General features: G+C 41.1%; 1 protein-coding gene across 1 annotated transcript in view; it reads left to right on the forward strand.

The window, feature by feature from the left end:
* Nucleotides 1-26,262, forward strand: part of MSH3 (mutS homolog 3) — a 177,753-nt gene that overhangs the window by 141,194 nt on the left and 10,297 nt on the right. The window contains exon 20 of the mRNA XM_075067487.1: nt 26,023-26,209. Within this exon, the coding sequence (XP_074923588.1) occupies nt 26,023-26,209 (187 nt within the window). The remainder of the gene's footprint in view (nt 1-26,022; nt 26,210-26,262) is intronic.

A 26,262-nucleotide genomic window follows, 5' to 3' on the forward strand; every position in this document is an offset into this window, starting at 1 on the left:
AATAACCTTTTACATACTTGAAAACTGTTATCATGTCCCCCCCTCAGTCTTCTCTTTGCCAGACTAAACAAACCCAGTTTTTTCAATCTTCCCTCATAGGTCATGTTTTCTAGACCTTTAATCATTTTTGTTCTTCTCTGCACTCTCTCCAGTTTGTCCACATCCTTCCTGAAATGTGGTGCCCAGAACTGGACACAATACTCCAGTTGAGGTCTAACCAGCGCAGAGTAGAAGAGAAGAATTACTTCTTGTGTCTTGCTTACAACACTCTAATGCATCCCAGAATGATGTTCACTTTTTTTGCAACAGGGTTACACTGTTGACTCATATTCAGCTTGTGGTCCACTATGACCCCCAGATTCCTTTCCGCAGTTCTCCTTCCTAGGCAGCCATTTCCCATTTTGTATGTGTGCAACTGACTGTTCCTTCCTAAGTGGAGTACTTGACATTTGTTCTTACTGAATTTCATCCTATTTACTTCAGATCATTTCTCCAGTTTGTCCAGATCATTTTGAATTTTAATCCTATCCTCCAAATCATTTGCAACCCCTCCCAGCTTGGTATTTGTGACAGGTTCAGTCACAGAAACTCCCTTGGGACTGTCACCTGATGTGCTGAGACTACCTCTGAGCCCGTTTTCTCTGCCAATTTGGGCCTTCAGAACCGTATCTTGTTGAGCCAGATACACTAATCTGCTGCAACACAGACCCAGGGTCTGACCCACATCCCCAAAGCTGCAGATTTAACTGAAAAAGGTTTAGCAAGTGCTCTTGTCTCTAGCACCCAGCTCCCAATGGGATCCAAACCCCAAATCTTTTACTCATAAATTGTCCGCTCTCTATAACACTGATAGAGAGATATGCACAGTTGTTTGCTCCCCCAGGTATTAATTACTTACTCTGGGTTAATTAATAAGCAAAAGTGATTTTATTAAATATAGAAATTAGGATTTAAGTGCTTCCAAGTAATAACAGACAGAACAAAGTAAGTTACCAAGCAGAATTAAACAAAACATGCAAGTCTAAGACTAATATAGTAGGAAACTGAATACAGATAAATCTCACCCACAGAGATGTTCTAATAAGCCTCTTTCACAGACTAGACTCCTTCCTAATCTGGGCCCAATCCTTTTCAGACCAACATTGTGGTTTATGGCCTGGATCCAGCAATCACTCATACCCCTGTAGTTATGGTCCTTTGTCCCAGTTTGTTTCAGGCAACTGTTTGGGGTGGAGAGGCCATCTCTTGAGCCAGCTGAAGACAAAATTGAGAGTTTCCAGGGCCTTTTATATTCTCCCTCTTGTGGGCGGAAACCCCTTTGTTCTTCTATGCAAAATCACAGCAACAAGATGGAGTCTGTAGCCACCTGGGCAAGTCACATGTCCATGAATGATTCAGCTTTTTTCAGGCCGATTCCATTGTTTACATATTCATTTGAACATTTCCAGGAAAGATCTGATGTGGATTGGTGTCTCCCAAAGTCCATTGTCAGTTCGGTATTTCTTGATTGCGTACTTACTCAGAATAGTCCTTCCTCAAGAAGCTAACCAAATGCTTTACTGATGCTACTTAGAATCAAACACACTGAGATACAAGTACATAGCCAATATTCATAACTTCAAATACAAAAATGATACACACAGACAGCATCATCATAATCAGCAAAATTATCTATACAGTCACAGTTCATGTCAATAACGTCACAATATTGTCCGCAAACTTTATACATGGATTCTCTATGCCATTGTCTGAATCATTGATGAAGATATTGAACAGAACGAGACCCAGAACTGATCCCTGCAGGACCCCACTCATTATGTCCTTCTAGCTTGACTGTAAACCACTGATAACTACTCTCTGGGAACGGTTTTCTAAATAGTTTTGCACCCACCTTATAGTAGCTCCATCTAGGTTGTATTTCCCTAGTTTATTTATAAGAAGGTCATGTGAGATAGTATCAAAAGTTTTATTTAAGTCAAGATATACTGCGTCCACCACTGTCCTCCTATCCACAAGGCTTGTTACCCTGTCAAAGAAAGCTATCAGATTGGTTTGACATGATTTGTTCTTGACAAATCCATGCTGACTGTTACTTTGATCACCTTACCTTCTAGATGTATGCAAACTGATTGCTTAATTATTTGCTCCATTATCTTTCTGGGTACAGAAGTTAAGCTGACTGGTCTGTAATTCCCCAGGTTGTCCTTATTTCCCTTTTTATAGATTGGCACTATATTTATCCTTTTCTAGTCTTATGGAATCTCTCAATTAAAAAAAAAAATAGATCAATGAGAATGCAACACTTCTGGCTGATGAAAGATTGATACAAGCATGCTCTTATCAAAAACTACTGTTTATTAGATTTAATCACACACAGACATAAGCAATAGGTTTAGAACATACCAAATAATTACCTAAAACCTGAGATGATACTGAGTACTTAGCAGCAGGTCAGTGATGGCCGATCACTTCTCCGCTGGGGATATGGTGTCAAGAAAAAGTCTCTCAGGATAGCAGAGAACTGCTCCAAAGTACTCACTGTTATCTGGTCTTTTTATAACTAATTTTTACAAACAACACTGCTCATAGTGACCCCTGGTGGGTCATCACTTCACCTAACTTCAATAAACTACTTATTAACAAAACATTCCTAACAATCTTAGCCTTAATAAGCCTCTATATCAGAGGTGCCCAAACTCAAGGTCTCCATCCACTTATTTTCTTTCAGTCTCATAATTTGTCAACTTTTTTCTCCCCTCCCTCCGTTCTGATTAGCAGAAACAGCAAGCCTGCAGCTAGTATTTGACCTTGTCTCCAAAAGCCCGACGTGGCCACATTAACCCTTAACTATGTGGTGTTCTGTTTTATTAATTAATAGTGGCTGACTGCACACAGTATGGCTGTGATTAGCTTGGTCAAGTTCTGGGGTAACACTCCCCTCAATTCCAGGGCTGAAGCCAGCAATTATGCCACCACTTCCTTACAATTTATCTTCATGCGAAGGTGGAGCTGCTTGTAATAAAATTGCCTGCCACCTCCCACTGTTTTCAGTGAGATTGAGCCACGCCCACAAGCAGAATGACGACTACTCTATGATTTACGGAGCTGGGACAGGGCATAGGGACTGTGAGAAGCACCAGAGGGACTGTGAAAGGTGAATATGGATAATGAGTACTTGATGTCACTAAAAATACTATAAGCTGCCAAGCCTCTTATAATTGGGGAAACATTGATTGCATCCTGTGGCTTGGGTGATGTTAATGTTATGTTCGGATCTGCTGCTTCCAGTCAGGCAAATTTGCCTCAGTAATGATGCTATTAGCTGATAACTTAGGACATGACTGCATATATTTTAACAAACAATTTTCGAAGAGTTTAGATGAAACCAGTACTTCTCAATATAAATATATGAGACTATAGATTTGCCATCTTTTGCTAGATTTCAACAATTGTCCAGTGTAAATGGGAAGGATCCACTTCCTGAGGACTTCCTGTTTTGCTATCTGCAGACAGGACATACTACGGGGGAAAAATTCTTTGAAGCTTTCCAACAATCTGTTTTTGCAGCTGAGTTGGAATTTTGGGTATTTGCACTGATGAGTTATGACAGGAAAATATAGCAGCACTGTAATTAGAATCCAGTCTATTGCACCTTGAGTCAATTGGCATGTTATTGAGTTTACTGGGCAGCTTTGACTGCAAAGTATGCCATAGGACCTCAAATACTGGATGAGGCTGTAAAAGTTGTAAACTTTATGAAAGGTAAGACCACCTAAATTATTAACATTATTTTATGTAAATAGATACCACATTGACAGCATCTCTTGCACATTGAAAATCATTAGCTTTCAGGTGGCAAAGCTTTAAATCACTTATTTGAGCTCAGAGGAGACAAGTATTTTCCATGCTGACTGTGCCTCTGCTCTTGCAGATCAGCTTTGGCTTTCTCTGAATATTCTTTCCAAGAGTGGAATATGGTGTGGATTCTCAACCTTTTAAATATTTTTATCAATGACCTAGACCAGTGTTTCTCAAATGTGGGCACCAGGGGTTTTTCCTGTGGCTACAACAGCCTCTTGCACAGAGATGAGGGAGGGGGCAAAGCAGTGGCCCCTACCTGCAACCCTCAGCGGCGGGCTTCAGCCCCCCACTCCACTGGTTCAGCGAGAGGATCTGGCAGCAGGCTTTAGTCCCCTCCTACCTGGCTTCAACTGCAGGACTCCTGAGGTGGGCTTCAAGCCCCTCCTCCTCCCCAACTTCAGGGTTCTGGGTTTCAGGCCCCCCTGCCCAGGGGAGCAGGCTCTGGCTGGGGGGTCTGGCCTTCAGCCCACCCTGGCTCCAGCCACGGGACTCTGGGCTTCTGCAGGGCTGGCCTTACCGGGTGCTGTGGTCCAGAGGCAAGAAGTGGGCTGAGCTTGGGGTCAGAGGCCATGCAAGGGAGCCTGGGCAATGTAGGAGGGGGAAGCAGTGGGGCCCAGGGGAGGCAAGGGGGGCCAGGGGCACCAAAATATAACTGTGTACGTTATTTTTATTATTGAGTGGGGAAAAAAACCCACATCAATCAATTACAATGATTTGGACATGTAAAATGTATATTTATTTGTTTTTCGTAAAGTTAATTAATTACATAAGTATTTTAGGAAAAATTGTCTGAGCAGTCATCAGCAAGAGTTGATGGTCGCACTCTGAGGCCACCAAAAATTTGTGAGAACCCTTGATGTAGACATTTATATAAATCCTTGCTGGTAAAGTTTGTGGATGACAAAAAGGTGAATTGGTAATAAATAATGAGGATGACAGGTTACTGTTAGAAATGATCTAAATCAGCTGGTTAAATGGTCACAGTCCAACAAAATGTGTTTTGTTACAGCCACATGCAGGGTGACAGATGTGGGAGCCAAGAATGCTGGTTATACCTTAGGATGAGGGACTCTGTTTTGGAATGCAGTGATCCAGAGAAGGACATAGAATTCACTGTAGATAATTTCTGCAGTGTGAGCTGTCAGTGCAATGCTGTGTCAAAAAGGGTTTATAAGATCCTTGGTTGTATGAAAAGGGGACTATCAAACAGAAGTAGGGAACTAGTCTTGTTTTTGTACACAGCATTGTTAAAACTGCTACCAGAATAGTGTGTGTCCAGTTCTGCTATCTGTACTTCAAGAAAGATGTGGAAATACTAGAAAGAGTACAAAGGAGGGACTGGAAAACAAACCTTGTGACACAAGTCTTGAGGAGCTCAGCTTACTCAGCTGATTGAAGAGAAGTTTGAGAGGTGACTTTGTATAGGTGCCTACATATGGAAAAGATGTCTAATAGCAGGGGACTTTTCAGTCTTGCAGATGAAGGCATATCAAGGTCCAGCTGGAACTTGCGATTAGACAAATTCAGCCTTGAAATAAGACTCAGTTTCCTAGGAGTGGAACAATTTATTGCATCAGACAGTGGACTCACCATGTCTTGGTGTCTTTAAACATTAGAGATTTTTCTAAAATACATGCGTTAATCAAGCTTCTTGGAGAAGTTCTATGGCCTGCATCTGCAGGGGTTCAGGCTAGCCTTTGGGATTTGTGAATCTATGAATCCCCCTGTTCATCCCCTTCCTTCATCGTCCCTGAGGAGAACAGGATTGCCTGCATTGTTCTCAACGTGCTTGTAACTCTTGCAGCTCTGCATTAAATCAATTACTATAATCAAATCATTCTTCAGGGCTTCAGGAGGCATCAAGAAGGAATTTTTTTCCCCACTGCACAGTTGTCCAGAAGTATCCTGGGATTTTTTTTTTTTGTCTTTCTTTGAAGTATTAGAGATTGACCATAGCTGAATATAGGACACTGGATGGGATTAACCAGTGCTCTGACGTGGTACAGACAATCCTATCATTTAGATGCCTGGGCAGACTCTCTTGCTCATGTGCTCAGGGTCAAACTGATTGCCAGATTTGGAATCAAGGAGGAATTTTTCCCTAGATCAGGTTGGTTCACCTGTTAAGATATGCCCAGATGATCTGATCTGCTCAATCAGTGCTATTGCAGGGACCTCTGGCATTGGTGGCATCTCAGTCTCTCCTGTTCTCTGTCTGTGGCATACAACAGCTTAGATTCCTGAAGACTGAAATGTTTTAGTCTAATTACAATGATTGGGCTCAGTGTAGAGGTGACCATATGAAATTTAAGAGGTGGTATACAAGAGCTTTGACTAAATGATCTAAGGCCCTTCTGACCTTTAACTCTGAAACAATGGGCAAATGTTGAGGTTGTGCGCATCCTGCCCTTCCCTTGTTGCCAAGTGTGATGGGAGTCCCACCTAGAGAAGTGGGCAATCCTGGTATGGAAGAGGTTAAAAACCACTATTCTGTGCCATTCTGGACTCCCTCCCTTCAAGATTAATATCATCTTGTTCTGAATTTCAAATGTAATGTGCACTACATTTAGATTATATATGGTTTGGTGTATGAAAGAATCTTTCTCTGGAGTTATTCCATAGTTGCCTATTTCAGGCTTTCCTGTGCCTTTCTCTGAATCATCTGGTACTGGTGACAAGGTAATGGTCTAGATGAACCACTGGTTTGATCTGGTATGTTGTTCCTAGGTTCATAGCCATTATATAAAGTGCTTTTGAAAATTCATCTGAGTTCAGGGAAATGGCAAGCCCTCTATAAATAGGAAATGATTTTACCAAAAGTCCTCAGTGTACTGTTTCCATCTACTAATGTGAAAACCATAACCACCATCTGGGCTAGCATAGAAGATCTCAAAGGAAAAACAGTTAGTACAGAAACAAATTCTGACTTGCTTAGCAGTAATTAATGCTCCTTTAAAAATTCTTGAAAAACTAGTTACTAGAATTAGAAGTAATATGCAAAAAGTGCACAGGCATCACTAGGTACAGTGAGATTTGTAACAAAATACCCTACAATATGTTGGTCTGTGGAAAAGAGGATTGAAAAGGTCATTAAGGCAGAGAAACGCTTACTTGGGGAGCTAACAATTTTTTTTGCAATAAGTTTTGAATAGTCACTTAAAGTGAAGCTCCTTCTCTTCCCTGGTCTTTGTGAATTTCTTTCATCCTTGATTTAACCTAACCACCATTTAGACTGGGCTTCTCTGACTGTCTCCGACTTTGTCCAGACTAAAAAGGAAAGGTTCATCTATCATGTTGAATACTCCAGTTACCTCCCTCCCCTTGCTGCTGCATTTGAATCCTTTCTTTGGTCTGATCCTGCAAACACTTAACATGTGCTTACCATGAGTAGTCCCACTGATTTCAGTGATTTTACTACTCATGGTAATAAAGTTGAGCATGTGTGTAAGTATTTAAGGATCCTGACCCTTTGTTTTTCCCTGGTCAGCTTTCCCAGAAGGTATGTCTACGCAGCCATTAAAAACCTGTGTCTTGCCTGTGCGTGCTGACTCAGGCTCACGGGGCTTGAGTTAAGGGGCTATGATAATTGCAGTATAGATGTTAAGGCTCACCTGTGTCCTAAAGTTCGGGCTGCATCCCAAGCCTGAACATCTACACGGCAATTAAACAGTCCCTGACCCTGAGAGCCCAAGTAAGCTGAGAGTCTTTAATTGCAGTAAAAGCAGCAGAGAATCCTGTGGCACCTTATAGACTAACAGACGTTTTGGAGCGTGAGCTTTCGTGGGTGAATACCCAGAGTGGTGCTGCTGGTCTCCCAGATGGGAACCATGGTGAACTGCTTCCCCCAGTTGACTTAGTTTGGAACCGTACCTTTGTTGAACTTTCCCTTTAACAAAACATTCAATTTAACATTGTTTTAAGCATGCTTTTAGGATAAGAATGTTACTCTAGGCAAATGAACATGGATACCAAAAATATGGCTTCATCCTTTCTTTATGCTACATCAGTCAGACTAACTACATTTTACTCAATAGAGTAAGATTTTAATTTGGGAGCTAAGCAATATTTTTTTCTCACTATTGTAATTTCCTAAGCAATAAAATTCAAATACCAAAAACACGTTTTAAAAATAGCAAGGCAGTTATACAGTGATTAGTTCTTTTTCATTACTATCTACACAATTTCTATGGCTTATTTAGTCGTTCACTTTTACATAGAAAATCAGGGTGATAATAGCATATTTCCAAAATTACAGATTAATATAGACTTCATAAAACATCCCTGGCATCTCATACTTGCTTTTATATACACGTTGCACACAAATTGACACCTTTAGCATCCAGGACATGGAAATGCAGTGAAGATATTACTCAGTCCCAGCAGTGTTATACAGAGAAAAACCACAAGTTTTAAACATTGTGTTTAAACAAATTGTGTTAATTTCAAAATAACTATAAAATATTAACCAAAACAGTGTTATAAAGCATTCCATCCACAGTTTAGTTGCGTAACCTTGTACAAAATTGTTTTAACACAGAATCCAAGTAAGCTGAATATATCTCAAATCCTTGAATTTTTCTGTGCTATTCCAATTTTTATGGAATAGGTTAAAGGAATGCAGATTAACTTGTTCTAATTAAATAATTTTCAAGTTATAAATACTGCTGAAAATCTTAAAAATAAGAGATGATGTTGGATAACTTATGCATGTGTGCATAAAAAAGCAGTGTTCCCAAAAGTGTTCTTGTTACTGCCTATTATAATTTTGCTTTTGTGTCTGTATGTCATTGCATTTAGTCCTGTCAAGTTTCTGAAAACTTGGTAAATATTTAAAAACCTCATAGAAGCCAATCAGACTTTCTAATTCCAGAAAACTTTGAAATGGGCTGTCCATTTTGACAGAAATATACACCTCTACCTTGATATAACGGGACTCGATATAACATGAATTCAGATATAATGTGGTAAAGCAGTGCTCCGGGGGAGGGCGGGGCTGCGCACTCCAGTGGATCAAAGCAAGTTCGATATAACATGGTTTCACCTATAACGCGGTAAAAATTTTTGGCTCCCGAGGACAACATTATATTGAGGTAGAGGTGTAATAGCACTAAACATAGTGACTTCTTTGAGTAGTGACTATATTTAGTGCTACTGAATAGTGCTTGCTAGATCTTTTGTTCAAACAATGTCAACAGAAAGGATCTTTTGGGTCACATATGTTTACATAAGAAAGGGGGCTGCAACTGTTGATCTCTTCTCGGAGCAACTCTAAAACTGTTAGTGTTGGAGTTCCACGCTTCAAGTTTTCCATGCATGTGCCAATGCATTTTTTCCTTGAAAAGAGTCATCTTCCCATGGGCATGGACGGGTCCACTACTCACTTTATAAGGACAGTTGGTTCCTCCGCCAATTTCCACCCCTCCTTTTCAACTTGTGTTTTTCACTTCCTCTGTTTCCTGGAGCGTTCATTCTGTCAAACAAGTTGCAGTCCTTGACAGAAAGGGCACAAATATTCTGTCCAACTGTTGCGTAAGGCACATTTAGTTTGGTCCAAATGACCTACGTTGCCTGTATTCTCCACCAGGCTGTTACCCGCTCAATTTAGGGCACACTGCCTATACCCTACCGAGGGCTCAAGGCATGACCCAGTCAATTTAAAGCACTCCCACTCTTTCCCTTTGGAGAATATAGAGAGTAAGGCACTTATCCTTACCCACGGGGCTCAGGAAGAAACTTGGTCAGTTTAAGTACCCGTCCTTTCCCTTGGGTCTCAGGGCTCTACGGGTCTATGGAACCTTTTTCCCAGCAAAAGAACCTTACACAGTTGTCCTCTAAACATCTATTTATTAGTAACACACACGGAGTACATATACCAAGCAAATCTCTTATGCTCGTCATTCCCAATATATAGACAAATTTCACCCGATGGCCAGTCAGGATCCAATCATTTGGGTGTTCCCAGCGATGCTTCTGCATGTCACGGTCATGCAGAGGAGCAGGATTCTAGCAGCTTCATCTTGCACTACAGTCCAGAAATGGTTCCCAAAAAGCATTGTTTTTCATTTACATTATATAAGTAAAACTAGCTACCTCCTTCAAATTCAAATTTACTAAGCCTATTACATTATTCCACTCTTCTGAATAACAAAAATTTTACCCAATTACATACTGGCACCCATGTGTCCTCTTTCCTGCACAAATTTTTTACATTTTATTTTTTATGCCTAATTTGTAACTTAGTTGTGACCTTCTCTGTTTGTCCAGATGGTCAGCATAAAACACTGGTCAGAACTTATTTTACCTTGTTGAGTTTCTTTCTGTATTCTCCCTAATTTCCCAGTGTCTTTACAACCTTGGTGGTTGTAACTTTTGTTTACACCTTTCCTGAGGTGGGGGTGGTTTATCAGCAGCAGGACATTCTCTCTTTTTTTTTTTTTTTTTTTATTGTAGTGGTGAATTCCTTGAATTTCAACTAAGGTTGGTTTAATATTGGATGGTGGGGGCATTGATCAGGTCTCAGGCCTACAAGTAGAGCCACAAGAAAGAGGAGAGTACCCTGGGGTCACAGAAGTTACCAACACGCTTTAGCAGACAAGTATCACATCTCTTCCCTTTTGCTTATCTCATTCCTTCCACATTTGCTTTCACTTCACTGATTGGCTGTAGGGAAATGAGATAGTTCTAGCTTGGGGCCGGGAGGTTTATGATTGTTTAGGAAAAAAGGGGATGTCTTTCCATTTCTCTCCCTACTTCTTGATCTTTGTTTTTCCCTTTTGGCCTTTCATCCACACTATGGGTCTTTACGCACCAGGGTGGTGGTGGTGGGCAGCTAGTGTTCAGAAGAGAATAGCGAGAGATGTGGCCTTGGATGTAGGGTTGAGCAAATCCATGCAAAGTTTTAAAAAACAGAATGATTTTGAACTATATTTTGGAAGGAATGAGGCTTCAACAGAGTTGTTTTAATAACAAGTGATGTATTTGCACAAAGCTGATGTAAAAAAATATTTTAGCAAGTATTTATGCTATTAAGTTACCTCTGTTGAGATAGGGAAACTTGAGCTCATTTAGTGGCTCATACTTCCTTGAGTTGTTGGCACAAGGTAAGTATAGAGAATTACAACCTAGATGGAGCTACTATAAGTGGATGCATAACTGGTTGGAAAACCATTCCTAAGAGAAGTATTAGCAGTGGTTCGCAGTCAAACTGTAAGGCCATATAGAGTGGCACCGCAAGGATCAGTTTGAGGTCTGGTTCTGTTCAATATCTTCATCAGTGATTTAGATAATGGGATAGAGAGTACATGTATAAGTTTGCGGACAATATCAAGCTGGGAGGGGTTGCAAGTGCTTTGGAGGATAGGATTATAATTTAAAATGATCTGGACAAACTGGAGAAGTGGTCTGAAGTAAATAGAATGAATTCAATAAAGACAAATGCAAAGTACTTCATTAGGAAGGAACAGTCAGTTGCACACATACAAAATCAGAAATGACTGTCTAGGAAGGAGTACTGCAAACAGGGATCATATTGGAACACAGGCTAACTATGAGTCAACAGTGTAACACTGTTAAAAAAAAAAAAAAAAAAAAAAAAAAAAAAAAAAGCAAATGCCATTCTTGGGTGTATTAGCAAGAGTGTTGTAAGCAAGGCATGAGAAGTAATTATTCCGCTCTACTCTGTGCTGATTAAACATCAGCTGGAGTATTGTGTCCAGTTCTGGGTGCCACATTTCAGGAAAGATGTGGGAAAAATTGGAGAAAGTCCAGAGAAGAGCAACAAAATGATTAAAGAACTAGAAAACATGACCTATGAGGGAAGACTGAAAAAAATTGGGGGGAACATTAGTTTTTAAGTACATAAAACGTTGTTAAAAGGAAGAAGGAGAAAAATTATTCTCAACATCTGAGGATCAGACAAGAAGGAATGGGCTTAAATTGCAGCAAGGGAGGTTTAGGTTGGACGTTAGGAAAAATTTCCTATCTGGTTAAGTAGTGGAATAAATTGCTCAGGGACATTGTGGAATCACCATTATTGGAGATTTTTAAGAGCAAGTTAGACAAACACCTGTCAGGGATGGTCTAGATCAGGGGTTCGCAAACTTCATTGCACTGCAACCCCTTCTGACAACAAAAATTACTACACGACCCCAGGAGAGGGGACCGAAGCCTGAGCCCACCTGAGCCCCACCGACCCGGGTGGGGAAGGCAGGAGGGGGAGAGAAACTTGAGGGCTTCACCCCAGGCAGCAGGCCTGTAACCTGAGCTCCACCACCCAGGGCTGGTGCCCTTTGGCTTTGGCCCCAGGTGGTGGGGCCCAACAAGTCTAAGCCAGCCCTGACAGCCCCATTAAAATGGGCTCGCAACCCACCTTGGGGTCCTGACCCACAGTTTAAAAAATGCTGGTCTAGATAATACTTAGTCCTGCTAGGAGCGAAGGGCACTGGACTGATGACCTCTTGAGGTGCATTCCAGTCCTACGATTCTATAATTCTATGAGTTTTAAGTGGTAGTCTGAATTGGTGGAAGAACTGTAATCTCTCTTTTTGCCATGTAAAACACTAGGAATGTTCTGAAATTGGCAACCTCTTTTTTTATTGTGACTTTGCTGACTAGAATGGTTTTACGGTTTATTAACACAATCCTATGCAGTTCTATCAATTTAGGTTGGTGTTTTTAAATACTGAATGTTGACCACAGACAGGTGAAGTTTTTAACTGTACCTTATAACTTGTAGTAGTTTTCAGCAAAAAATCAATGCAGTTCACATCCTGAAGGTTAAAGGTGTTCATCAGATAAATTGCTTGTAATTTATCTGATGTATTGCCCTTTTTTAATATGTTTCTGTTGACCATGCCTATAAAGTAATAAATTTAAGGGGTGACTTCCACTTGCCATTTCAATTTGTCTGAGAGAAATGTACTGAAAGATAGAATTAGGAGAGTGGATGTTAAAATGACATGCGACACATTGCATACAAAATCTGGCTGGGCTGGTGGCTTATGGTGTCAGGTAGTAAAAGGAGTAACATCAGGCCACCAGTCCTTGGGAATATTACAGGTTCACAATACTGTGCTGTAAAAAATAAAAATACAAGTGAGAGACTGAAAGTTTAAACTCTTACTATATGGTACTGTATCTCCATTCATTTAGAATAGTTACCATACTGTGTGTATTTCTTCAGTTAGAATTTGCATATTAAGTGTATAATAGTTCTGATGACGTGAGCATATTTTTCATAAATGGGATTTCTTCAGTTTTATTGGAAGTCTGCTTTGAGTGCGTATCATCCATGTAACCTTGCAAATGTTTATAGTTAGGACATTCTTCATGAATAATGGAAAAATAAACATTCTAGCATTGTGTTATTCAAAATACAGTAATGCATTCTGTCATAGTTAGAACCAGGATTATTTTTGTTAATTCTACACTTTGTGTAAATCATTTTTCTTGTCATGAATTCATGGATGTGAATCAGCAAAGAAATTGCTTAGTAAAAGTAAAGTAGCTGATTATCAATAGTGTACAAGTAAGTTTGTTTTCTGCCATTGACTAATTAGTGGAGTACTTGCTGATTTGTAGATTCTTTATCTTTCATTTAAAATATTGCTTTATTTTTAGTAGAGGTATTACATATTAATTTATTGACATGGCTTTTGTAAACAACTACCAACTTGATAATTGTTCATTATATATTAAAAATATATCGAGTTTTATTTTCCAGTATTTACAAGGTGTGCCTCAGGGTAGGCCCAAGCAGTACTCTTCAGACAAACAAAGACACACACACACAACAAGAGAATAACTTTCCTTGCCTCCTCCCTGGAGCGCTGTCCCAATTCTGATCGCCTAATTTGAAACTCTTACATCCGATGGTCAACATGCATTTTTAAATGTTCTAATACATGCTAGCTTCCATCTCACCTTTGTGGACGAAGTAGTCAGGTTAATCCTGTTTAAATAAATGTAGCGCTCAGATATTTATGACTGCAGTAGGAGAGGATGTGGAATGTTCGAGGTACCCAGATCCCAAATTTGTTTCTCTAGACTGCCAGATCCTTCCCTCTCTGACATGTGAGCTTCACTTTCTTGACAGTTAGGTTAATAATTCAGCCTTCCAGTTGGCACATACACTGGAAATGGGAGTCTGAGTATGTATTGTTTGATGTATGGAGAGCAGCGTATTTTTTCCTTTGTTGTTTTAAGAAAGGGTGAGGTGGGAAGGCTGTAAGGCTACCACATGTCTAAATATTCACATAGCACAGGGGTGGCCAACCTGAGCCTGAGAAGGAGCCAGAATTTGCCAATATATATTGCCAAAGAGCCACAGTAATACATCAGCAACACTCTTAACAGCTCCCCACCCTGCTTCCAGCATCTCCCACCCACAGCAGCCCTGTCGATCAGCACCTCTCCCTCCCTCCCTGCACCTCCTGATCAGCTGTTTTGTGGTGTGCAGGAGGCTCTAGAGGAGGAGCAAGGGCACTGCAGGCTCTGGGGAGGGGTCAGGAAGGGGTAGAGTGGGTGCAGGGCCTGTGGCAGAGCCAGGGGTTGAGTAGTGAGCAGCCTCTAGCACACTGGAAAGTTGATGCCTGTAGCTCTAGCCCCAGAGTCGGTGCCTATACAAGAAGCCTCATATTAACTTCTGAAGAGCCGCATGTGGCTCTGGAGCCACAAGTTAGCCACCCCTGACATAGCATAATGGGAACTGAGAGATTAGTGGGTTCTACATGTGGTGTACCTCATCCAGTGCATCAAATGCTCTAATAACTATGTGGGTAAAGCCAGACATGCACTACACTCCAACTGAATTCACACAGAAAAATGCTAAAATATAAAAACATCCTATCACCTGTGGACAAACGCTTTTCAAAAAGTGATCACTCCATAGTTTACTTCTCAGTCCTTGTCTTCAAAGGAAGTCTGCGCAACATCTTCAAAAGAAAAGCTGGGAACTTAATTTATAACTTGGCTAGACTTAACCTCTGTTAAGTCTGTGGGTTTTAGTTTTTTGTGACCCATTACAACAATTTGTAATACACCATACTCTCTACAAACCTTCGTTGTTCTACATCTTCAGAGGTGTTGATTGGCCATTTCATTTTCAGTGATCTCAAAAACATATGAACCCCTTATGTGTAACAATCTGTCCCACCTTATATTTAGCTTGGAAACTCTCTGGTTACCTTCTCCAGACCTGAGGAAGAGCTCTGTGAAGTTCAAAAGCTTGTCCTTTCCACCTATAGAAGTTTATCCAATGGAAGATATTACCTCACTCACCTTGTCTTAGAAGGATGGGGAGGGATAGCTCAGTGGTTTGAACATTGGCCTGCTAAACCCAGGATTGAGAGTTTAATCCTTGAGGGAGCCATTTAGGGATCTGGGGCAAAGATCTGTCTGGGAATTGGTCCTGCTTTAAACAGGAGAGTTGGACTAGATGACCTCCTGTGGACTCTTCCAACCCTGATATTCTATGAATCTAGTCCATGTCCTGCTCAAAGCAGTCTTCTTCACAAATTCCATTTTTTTAGTATAACTTCCTATTTTTACCTTAGTAAATTGATTTTTGAAATGACATTTTAGTCCACGGATGCTTTTTTGTGCGACAGGAATTGCTAGGTTACTTTATAAGAGTATTTTATGTACACTTTTCTCAACTTCCCTTTTTTGGATCATGAAAAGGATCTCTTTCTTCTGGCACTAGTATTAACATTGTAAATCACATTGGTGATGTATTATGGGTGAAGAGTACTTACTTCACTGTCAGTCATTCCTGATGAATAATGTTGCTGAGTGTAGGTTGTTAAAACTGCCCAAAGGACACAAATGATGACCCAAATCAGCAAGAAGAAACGTGGTTTGACAAAGTCAGACTGGACAGCCACCAGAGAGTGTGGTAGGGGGGAAGGCAGGTATATTAGCCCTAGAATGTTAAAGACCCTTTTCTGTATGAGCTGAAAAGGGATTACTTCAGGTCAACTAGGGACACCTAAGTCCAATTAAGGGCTGCCTGTGTCATTTAAAAAAAAGTCTTCCGGTGAAAGAGGAGGAGAGGTGAGAGTTGCAGCAGGGCTAGTGTCAGCCAGAAGAAGAGGTTTCTGGGTGCAAGGCTGCGCTACTCTCTGTAGAGAAAATAACCAAGCTAATGGACTGTTTGGGGAAGGACTGGCACCCAGAGGCCAGCATAATGAGACAGTGCTCCAGGGAGGAGGCAGGGAAAGATATTCCCTTGTTGTGTGTGTCTTTGTTTGTCTGAAGAGTACTGCTTGGGCTTACCCTGAGGCACACTTTGTAAATATTGGAAAATAAAACCTGAGTGAGGGATAAAAACTTTCTGCAGAAGGACTGATTTACATCAGGACCCCTGTGCCTCTCACCAGAGGGGGAAAACACTGAGCCTGGCAAGGCAAAGGAGGTGCCTTGCCACACTGGGTTTATTTACTGTGGTGCATGGGAATCCAAACCATCCTAGGAGGCATGAATGTCCTTATTTGATGATACAGTCAGTACTGTAAAGACAATATGCAGACAGATCATTCCTCTGCAATAGGAACCAATTTCCTAATCTGTATTTTAGACAAATGGGCTTTTAAAGCAAATTGAGCCTTGCCAACATTAAAGTGTAAAATGTTAAAGTTCAATTGAACTGTACAGTTGGTTTAGCATTAAACTGGAAATGAATGTATCATTCATTACGTACAAAATGTGAGCTGTCTGGAAACAAGGATTTTCCAAATGCCTTTGTTCTTACTAACCTAATTTTTCAGAGTTTCATTCAGTATTGTTTGTTTTCAGGTATCAGTGAGAAAATGCATGTTAAGAGATGTGGCTGCAGCCACATTTTTGTCTGTAAGGGTATGTCTATGCTGTAATAAAACACCCAACTTGCTCAGGCTGCGGGGCTCTGAAATTGCTGTGTAAGTGTTTGGGCTAGGCTGGAGCCCAGGCTCTGAGACCCTGCAAGAGGGTAGGGTCCCAGAGCCTGGGCTCTCACCTGAGCCTGAACGTGTACACTGCAATTTTTTAGCTTGAAAACCTGAGCCCCACAAGCCTGAGTGAGGCTCGTGGGGCTCAGGCCAGCCAGAAATGTTTTGTTGCCGTGTAAACATACCCTGAGGGTATGTCTTCACCACAAATAAGCAAAGTATTCTTAATGTGTGTTAGCTAATCCAGATTTAAAATAATAATGAGGAAATGGCCACTTGGCTTTTAACTCCCTTTAGCAGTTCAGGTTAAACCCTGGAGAGAAGCATGGGGTTAAACTTCAGCTGCTAACCTGAGTCCTCGGCTACACTTGAGAGTTACAGCGCTGTATCTGTGGCTTTACAGCGCTGTTGGTGGTTTTATAGCGCTGTAACTCACTCCCCATCCACACTGGCAAGGCACATACAGCGCTGTATCTCCATGGCTACGGTGCTGCTTGTACTCCACCTCCTCGAGAGGAATAAACAGTATAGCGCTGCTGCTGCAGCGCTGGGGTGCCAGTGTAAACAGGGAATAATCTTAGTATGCTGTGACTGACCTCCGGAAGCTTCCCATAATCCTTTTAAGTGAAGGTTCTGCTCTTTGTTTTGTTGTGATGCCTCTTTGTTTAGTTGTGAACTCCGGGCTCCCAGAGCTGCTTATCAAAAAAACAAACGCAGCTCCTGTTTGCTGTGAATGAGCAGAGGCAGGGGGGCTCTCTTTGGAATGCCCACAGCTAGTGTTTGCTTGAGGAGAGAAGCAGCATGGCGGGGGGGGGCTCTGTTTCAGAGCAGCTGCTTATCTGGTCTGTGAGGGAAAAAACAGCTGCTTTTTGCTTTCAGTGAGTGAGAGGGGGTGGGGAAGGGAGTCAGAACTTGCAAGGCAGGGAGCTGACACAGTGTCGGCTCCAAAAATCCACACTCTCTCCCCCACGCTCCCTGTCACACTCCACCCATCCCCCTTTTGAAAAGCATGTTGCAGCCACTTGAACGCTGGGATAGCTGTCTATAATGCATCGCTCCCAATGCCGCTGCAGATACTGCAAATGTGGCCATGACAGTGCGCTGGCAGCTGTCAGTGTGGACAGACTGCAGTGCTTTCCCTACTCAGCTGTACGAAGACAGTTTTAACTCCCAGCACTGTACAGCTGCAAGTGTAGCCATACCCTGAGTTAAAATCTGAGTAAATTTAGCTAACCTGAGTTAAGAATGCACCCCACCTCTCCTTGCAGTGAAGACGCACTAAGGGCTAGTCTACACTTGAAACATTATAGCTGCAACTACACCGCTATACCTCTTCAGTGTAACCATTTGCTACCATGATGGGTGGGGTTCTTCTGTCAGCATAGTTAATCTGGCTCCCCAAAAGGCAGTATTTAGGTCAGTAGGAGAATTCTTCTGTTGACTTAGCACTGTCTACACCAGGGAGTAGGTCTGCTTAACTACATTGCTCAGGGATGTGGAATTTTCATACCTCTGAGAGTCATAGCTGGGTTGATTTAACTTTTGAGTGTAGACCTCGCCTAAGGGACACCATTCTCCCAGTGGGCTTTCATGCATCTGTTATCTGGGTGGAGAGCACATAGTTAAACACTCAGTGCTGCTGATTTAAATGGAACTACATCGTGTTGCACATCAGATAATATATTCTGAAATATTCTTGCAATAATGCTGTTATAGTCTGTATCTTAAGATCTTTACTATTTGGAACTTTTCACAAAAAAGTAATAACCACTGAAATGGTCTTACGTTGTATATTGAATACAGCGAGATAAAGAGCTTTTAATTGTACAAAAATTGCTTTATTTTGTCTGGATGTCTCGGGTGTTATCTAGCAATTTGTTTCTAGCCAAACTCTATTTGCTCTGCACTGATGACTCTCTCGCCAGCACTTAAGAGGAGCTCATAATCATATTACTTGTTTACACAATATCATTTACAAAATATAACTATACTACTGGGTTTATATATTATAAATATTTTTAATAACAAATTCTACAGAACTGGAAGTTTAATATAATGTGCTACTCCTGCCAACAACTACTAAATGGAGCTGGTAACATTCCTGTTGCAGTCTAGAATATTACATCCTGTTCTTCAATGCATTTCCTTTGTGTGTTCTTCTATCATTCAGCCATGGTTATCTTTCTCTGCCTCTGGCTTCGAGTAAAGGCCACTATAGATAGTTCATAGGATACCTGGATGCTTCCATTCTGGTATCACTATTGTTTCCCCAGTCATACTACATTTTTCTGTCTATCTAGTATTTTCTACCACAGTAATGGGTGTAGTGTGTATATATATATAAAATATAGCTGGTTGTATTTTTTTCTATTCATAAAATATAAAAATTTAGCCCATCCCATACTGTGGGTACCAGATAAAAATACTTAGAAACTCTTAGATTTTAATGGGGCTACTCGCAGAACTAAACATGTGCGTAAGTATTTTCACGATCAGGGCCTGAACGAATATCTGTAACATTTCTCTTGAACATAACCAGTATAAGGATAGTAACCCAGCCAATATTTACTACTGTTCTTGACTGTGCTAGAGGTATTTGGATTCTAAGTAAAGACGTTAGTTATATCTATGCAAAAGAGGCATAAGATTATGATTTCATGAAAAATTTACAAGGGCTAAACCAGACATTCAAAAATTAAGTCAAAACAATTGTACGTAGAGCCTTCTAGAAGTTGATTCAGAGTTGAAAAAGATTCACTAACCTAAATTTGTATTCAGATCTATAGTTTAAACCACAAATATCACTGTAAAACATTTGTGACACGATAAAAATAATGTAATCTAAATTAAGGAATGAATGCTTTATTTGATTTGCTTTACACATCAGCATTTAATGTTGTGAATTGTTGCCAACACAATTTTTGATAACCCTTATTTCTAAGCATTCTTGAGATTGTATTGATTGTTAATGATCTTAAGGAATTCCAAAAGTATAATGTTCATGAACAGTTACAGAAAATTAGATCCATACTGCTTCATTGGTGACATTAATAGTTTTTATGGCATTTTTAAACTTTATCAGGTTTTTGTTTCATTGGTTGGATTAGATTGAGGTGGATTTCAATGTTTAAGACTTATTTTTACAGCCATTGCTAAGAATGAGGAAAAGATAATGGCCACTTCACTTCTGCTTGGAGCTTGAACATTTAGTCAGGAAATTCTTAAAATCTTTATTTCTGTGAATGTAGATTAGATGAACAAATTGCTAGATAGATTTGAGGGCTCCATGGAAACTATGTAAACAATGGTAAAGTGAATGATAAGTAGAACTGAGAGTTTTGAACTGATTCTTCATCGTTAAAAATCACATACTTAGGACATATGGATGGCCAATCAAGAGTAAGAAAAATCCAGATAATTAGAAGGAAAAATAAAAAAATAATCCCAAATTTGGACATTTAGGTTAAGTGTAGGAAATTCACTATGGCAACAAAGATAGCTTAGTCAGAAAAAAGGATTCTTGTTCAAATGCTTGTCCGTATATAATACTTTTCACTTTTGGTGTGTGTTTGTTCAGTGCCCTTGCAATGGATTCTTTTGGTCAGTTTATGGTCAGGACTCCTTTGATTGGACTAATTTAGAATCTTGTTAGGAATTTTTATAGAGTTTCTTTTTTCCTCTTTCTTTGTTTACCTGGGTTATACTCGTTAGTCTACTTACTACACTTTAGTAGACATGACTGAACATAAATCTTCAAAATTCAAGGACTGCCTTTTGTGTGAGGCCACGTGAGTGGCAGGAGGAACTACCTGCCCCAAGTACATACCTAGCATCTCTGACGGGTATCTTCTGAGGACAGCTAGCACATCCTGCCATTCACTTTGCTGATCAGAGCTAGCACAGTTATATCTCCTCAAGCTACGAATCATGCCCCAGCTCAAAGTTAAGCATACCCGTTGTCTACCTCTGGGAAATACTTTCAGAGGGGGAAAAAAATAAGATGGAGAGAGAGGAGAGACATATCTCTTCTCCTCCATGCCCTTCAACTTCCAAGGCCTGTAGATCCTCTCAACTGACTGAGTCTAAGGGTAACTCAAGATCTAAGAAGACTTCTTGTAGTGCCCATTAAGGCACTAGACACTCTGCTTCAGGAACTGATACTCTGTTGCCTCAGAGATTGTCTGGTAGTGGCTCTGTGACGTTGAGGCTCTTGGTATCGATGACTACAGTACCAATGGCCCTGGTACTGACTTTTTCAAGAACATCTTGTCTGCAACCAGTTCCATCGGTACCATCACTGGCAACAAATATCACAGACTTTGACATGTGTATGCCAAGGGTTTACTTAGCAGCTAAGGACCTCTGTGTATCCTCAGACTCAACTCTACTGGCAGCCTTAAAAGTACCTCTACTGGTACATCAGCACCTAGTACATCCTTGGTACCCACTACATCTCACTCAGTCCAGGCACCAACTGATACAGGCTTCCTCTGTATGGGGAGTATTCTTTCTTCTCCTCTGAATCTGAGAATACCAAGGAAGGTTCCCCAGCAAAATACCTTGGGTCAAGATATTCAGACTCTCACACTGGGCAGGGATTCTAGGGTTGATTCTGGTTATCAAAGATACAGGAGCCTACGAAGCACAGAAGATTAGGGATGGAAGAGAGCTCAGGATGTCATCTAGTCCAACCCCCTGCTCAAAGCAGGACCAATCCCCAACTAAATCATCCCAGGCAGGGCTTTGTGACAGCCAGGCTTTAAAAACCTTTAAGAGTGGCGATTCCACCACCTCCCTAGGTAACCCATTCCAGTGCTTCACCACCCTCCTAGTGAAATAGTTTTTCCTAATATCCAACCTAGACCTCCCCCGCTGCAACTTGAGACCATTGCTCCTTGTTCTGTCATCTGCTACCATTGAGAACAGTCTAGATCCATCCTGTTTGGAAGCTCCACTTCAGGTAGTTGAAGGCTGCTATTAAATCCCCTCTCACTCTTCTCTTCTGCAGACTAAATAAACCCATTTCCCTTAGCCTCTCCTCATAAGTCATGTGCCTCAGCCCCCAAATCATTTTCGTTGCCTTCCGCCGGACTCTCTCCAATTTCTCCACATCCTTTCTGTATTGGGGAACCCAAAACTGGACACAGTAGTCCAGATGTGGCCTCACCAGTGCTGAATAGAGGGGAATAATCACTTCCCTCAATCTGCTGGCAACACTCCTACTAATGCAGCCCAATGTGCCGCTAGTCGTCTTGGCAACAAAGGCACACTGTTGACTCATATCCAGCTTCTCATCCACTGTAATCCCCAGGTCCTTTTCTGCAGAACTACCACTTAGCCAGTCGGTCCCCAACCTGCGGCAGTGCATGGGATTTTTCCGCCCTAAGTGCAGGACTCTGGACTTGTCCTTGTTGAACCTCATCAATTTCTTTTGGCCCAATCCTCCAATTTGTCTAGGTAACTCTGGACTCTGTCTCTACCCTCCAGCATATCTACATGTTTCCCCAGCTTAGTGTGATCTGCAGACTTACTGAAGGTGCAGTCCATCCCATCATCCAGATCATTAATAAAGATGTTGAACAAACCTGGCCCCAGGACCAACCCCTGGGGCACTCCGCTTGATATCGGCTCCCAACTAAACATTGAGCCATTCATCACTACCCGTTGAGCCTGACGATCTAGCCAGCTTTCTATCCACCTTATAATCCATTCATCCAATCCATACTTCTTTAACTTGCTGGCAAGAATACTGTGGGAGACCATATCAAAAGCTTTGCTAAAGTCAAGGTATATCATGTCCACCGCTTTCCCCATACCCACAGAGCCAGTTATCTCATCATAGAAGCCAATCAGGTTGGTCAGGCATGACTTGCCCTTGGTGAATGCATGATGACTGTTCCTGATCACCTTCCTCTCCTCAAAGTGCTTCAAAATGGATTCCTTGAGGATGTACTCCATGATTTTTCCAGGGACTTTAGTTTTCCGGATTCTCCTTCTTCCCTTTTATAAAGATGAGCACTGTATTTGTCTTTTTCCAGTTGTCCAGGATCTCCCACGAGTTTTCAAAGATAGTCGCCAATGACTCTGCAATCACATCAGCTAACAGCCTCAGCACCGTTGGATGCATTGCCTCCAGCCCCATCGACTTGTGTATGTCCAGCTTTTCTAAATAGTCTTTAACCTATTCTTTCACCACTAAGGGTTGCTCCCCTCCTCCCCAGTGCTGCCCACTGCAGTAGTCTGAGAGCTGACCTTATCTGTGAAGACCAAGGCAAAAAAAAAACATTGAGTACTTCAGCTTTTTCCACAGCATCTGTCACTAGGTTGCCTCACTCATTCAGTAAGGGTCCCACACTTTCCCTGATTTTCCTCTTGTTGCTAACATACCTGCACAGACTCTTCTTGTTACTCTTCACATCCCTTGCTAGCTGCAGCTCCAATTGTGCTTTGGTTTTCCTGATTACACCCCTACATGCTTAAGCAATATTTTTATACTCCTCTCCAGTCATCTGTCCAAGTTTCCACTTTTTGTAAGCTTCCTTTTTGTGTTTAAGCTCACCGAAGATTTCTCTGTTAAGCCAAGCTGGTCATTTGCCATATTTGCTATTAGTTCTGCACATTGGGATGGTTTGTTCCTGTGCCCTCAATAAGGCTTCTTTAAAATACAGCCAGCTCTCCTGGACTCTTTTCTCCCTTATATTAGACTCCCAGGGGATCCTGCCCATTAGTTTCCTGAGGGAGTCAATGTATGCTTTTCTGAAGTCCAGGGGCTGTGTTCTGCCGCTCTCCTTTCTTCTTTTGTCAGGATCCTGAACTTGACCATCTCTGGGTCACTGCTGCTCAGGTTGCCACCCACTTCTACTTCTACAAGAGGATCCAGATCCTCGGTACCCTCTCCATTAGCCACTAGCTCCCTATGCTTTCTACCCCTTTGACCGTCTTGGCCTCTAGGGGACATTCCTTATTCTCAGAACTACTTCAGTATTGCACTTTAATCCCAAATCATTCACCTCAAAGCAACCTCAAGTTCATTAGTGATATTGGGTGAACTGGGGAGAGGAACTAGCACACATGAAGGAATTGCTATTGCTTATGCTATACTTGAACATTTTATTAGAGATGTAAGTGTCTAATCTGTCATACACTTTTAAATGTATTTGTTTCTGTATTAAAGGGGAACTCTGAATGCTACGCTAAGCACATCTGCAAGGATTTTTTTTTCCTTTATGGAGCGGGGGGTGTGTGTGTGTGTGTGTGTTGGGGTGTGTGTGTGCAGCCAGATATCACCAACACATGATCAGATGAGGCATTTCAGGACATTACAAGTCATCTCTACCCTAAAGATTCTTGTCAGTATAGTCCAAGACAAACCTGGAAAGCTCCTTGATATTCTCCATACCTCTATATCAGGTCATTATATCTCCCAATACATGAAGATTTATTAGACCCTCCCAACTACTGTGGCAAACCCCTGCCTCATTGGCTCCAACATCTTAGAGAGAAGACTGCTGCTATTAAATCCTCTGTCAAGGATTTGAACAATTTTACACCGATACCACACCAGGCTCACTGGTGGTGGCAGCAGCCAATGAGAAGACTCACTGGGATAAGAAAGGTCAACACCTAAAGACAAAGAGACCAAGAAACTGGACTTGTTTCACAAGAAAAGCCATTCCGCTTGTAGTTTGCATATGTGATGCCTCTTTTCATACCTCAGTCCACCCAGCCCACAGAAGGTGTCTAAGCTTCCTATTGGGAGGCTACCATTACCACTATAGAGTACTGCCATTTGGCCTGTCCACAGCTGTGTTCACAAAGTGCTATGCAGTAGTGGCAGCTAACCTCAGGAAACTGGGAATCCGGGTGTTCCCAGTTTGACATGACTATCTGCTTCATGGGAAGTCTTGTCAATATGTAGCAGACTTCTTCCAGCAGATTCTGCTTCTGTTCATCCAATTAAGTGTGAAAATAAACAAAGACAAGTCAGTACTGACCTTGACACAAAAATGAGTTCATTGGGGCCATTCTGGTATGTTGGTTACAAGTGAGCAGTTCTGTAACAATTGTGTCAGATAATGGGAGACCTCTCTTCAGTCCCATACAAAGTTTCCTAAATCTTTTTCTCCTAATGATTTTAAAGGATGTCAGCAAGATTGCTTCTTTAACTGAGACAAACTACTACATTAATTCCCATTCACCAAATATTACTGTTTGCAAGACCAAACTATGATGATTATCCAGAGGTCTCTTCAGAGTGAAACACTGCTTGAGTGCACAAATTCCAGAGGCCATGAGTTGATTCTGCACCTATATTTGGGAATGACAATACCTGCTACTTTCAGTTATGCCTTGATTCCTCTTCCATTCTGAATACTAAGTTCTGTAACAAAGCCTAGATTTCCCCACCATAAATGAGGCACCCCGACACTTTGTTTAATGAAGTCTTCCCCCTTGCCTGAAATGTTACATTTATTTGATTCATTTAGCAGAACAAAAAAAAAAACAAAAACCCCAAAAGCACCCCCAGGATTTCTCCACTTCAGGTCCTAGCTCAACTGCCTCTGTTTGACATTAATAAAAGTGCTTACAAGAAACTGTCCGAAGCATAGAAGAATTATTCTTCATTACAGTCTATCTTCACTAGAGTCCCTACTGTGGGATAGCAGGTCTCTTGAGTTCCCGGGCCTTTTCAAGAGATATTAAGCAGATTATGCTCTTCCAGCAGGATTTGTTGTCAGAATGACAAGGACCGCATGCCAAGTAAACTCACTTGTTTAAACCTCTGCTGGTTTTATAGAACTCCTGAAGCAGATACAAGTATAATGGGTTTACTTGCCTTTGAGCAAGCCAGATTACTGGTGAGCTGGAAAGGTTCTTCCCTAGAATCCTTCAAGGTCAGTACATCCCATCACTTTAGGGTACTTTTGTTACTTACATATCATTATACTACAGGATATTTATTTTGTTTAGAATGTCTTTGATTTTGCATCTGTGTATTATTGTAACCTTTTTTAAAAAGAGGTTTAGAATTGTATGAGATAGACTTTGTTGTTTCTTTTACAGATATTAAATAATAATTCAAGCTATATGTCTATGTCCTTGGAACAAGAAGAAAAGTTTTATAGGAAGCTGATTTGATTTTAAAAAATATTGAATTTTTTGTGCTTGTTTTCCAAAACACAGGGTCTTTTGATTTGAATTTAATAAATTAAACAAACTGCCTTGTTTTTGGTTGCAGAATGGGTGCTGCAGACAACATATACAAGGGTCGGAGTACTTTTATGGAGGAACTAACAGATACAGCAGAGATAATAAGAAAAGCAACCTCAAGTTCACTAGTAATATTGGATGAACTGGGGAGAGGAACTAGCACACATGATGGAATTGCTATTGCCTATGCTACACTTGAACATTTTATCAGAGATGTAAGTGTTTAAAATGTATTTGTATCTGTATTATAGGGGAACTCTGAATGCTG

The sequence above is a fragment of the Chelonoidis abingdonii genome, chromosome 6, assembly GCF_003597395.2.
Source record: "Chelonoidis abingdonii isolate Lonesome George chromosome 6, CheloAbing_2.0, whole genome shotgun sequence".
In the NCBI taxonomy this organism is placed as follows: domain Eukaryota; kingdom Metazoa; phylum Chordata; order Testudines; family Testudinidae; genus Chelonoidis; species Chelonoidis abingdonii.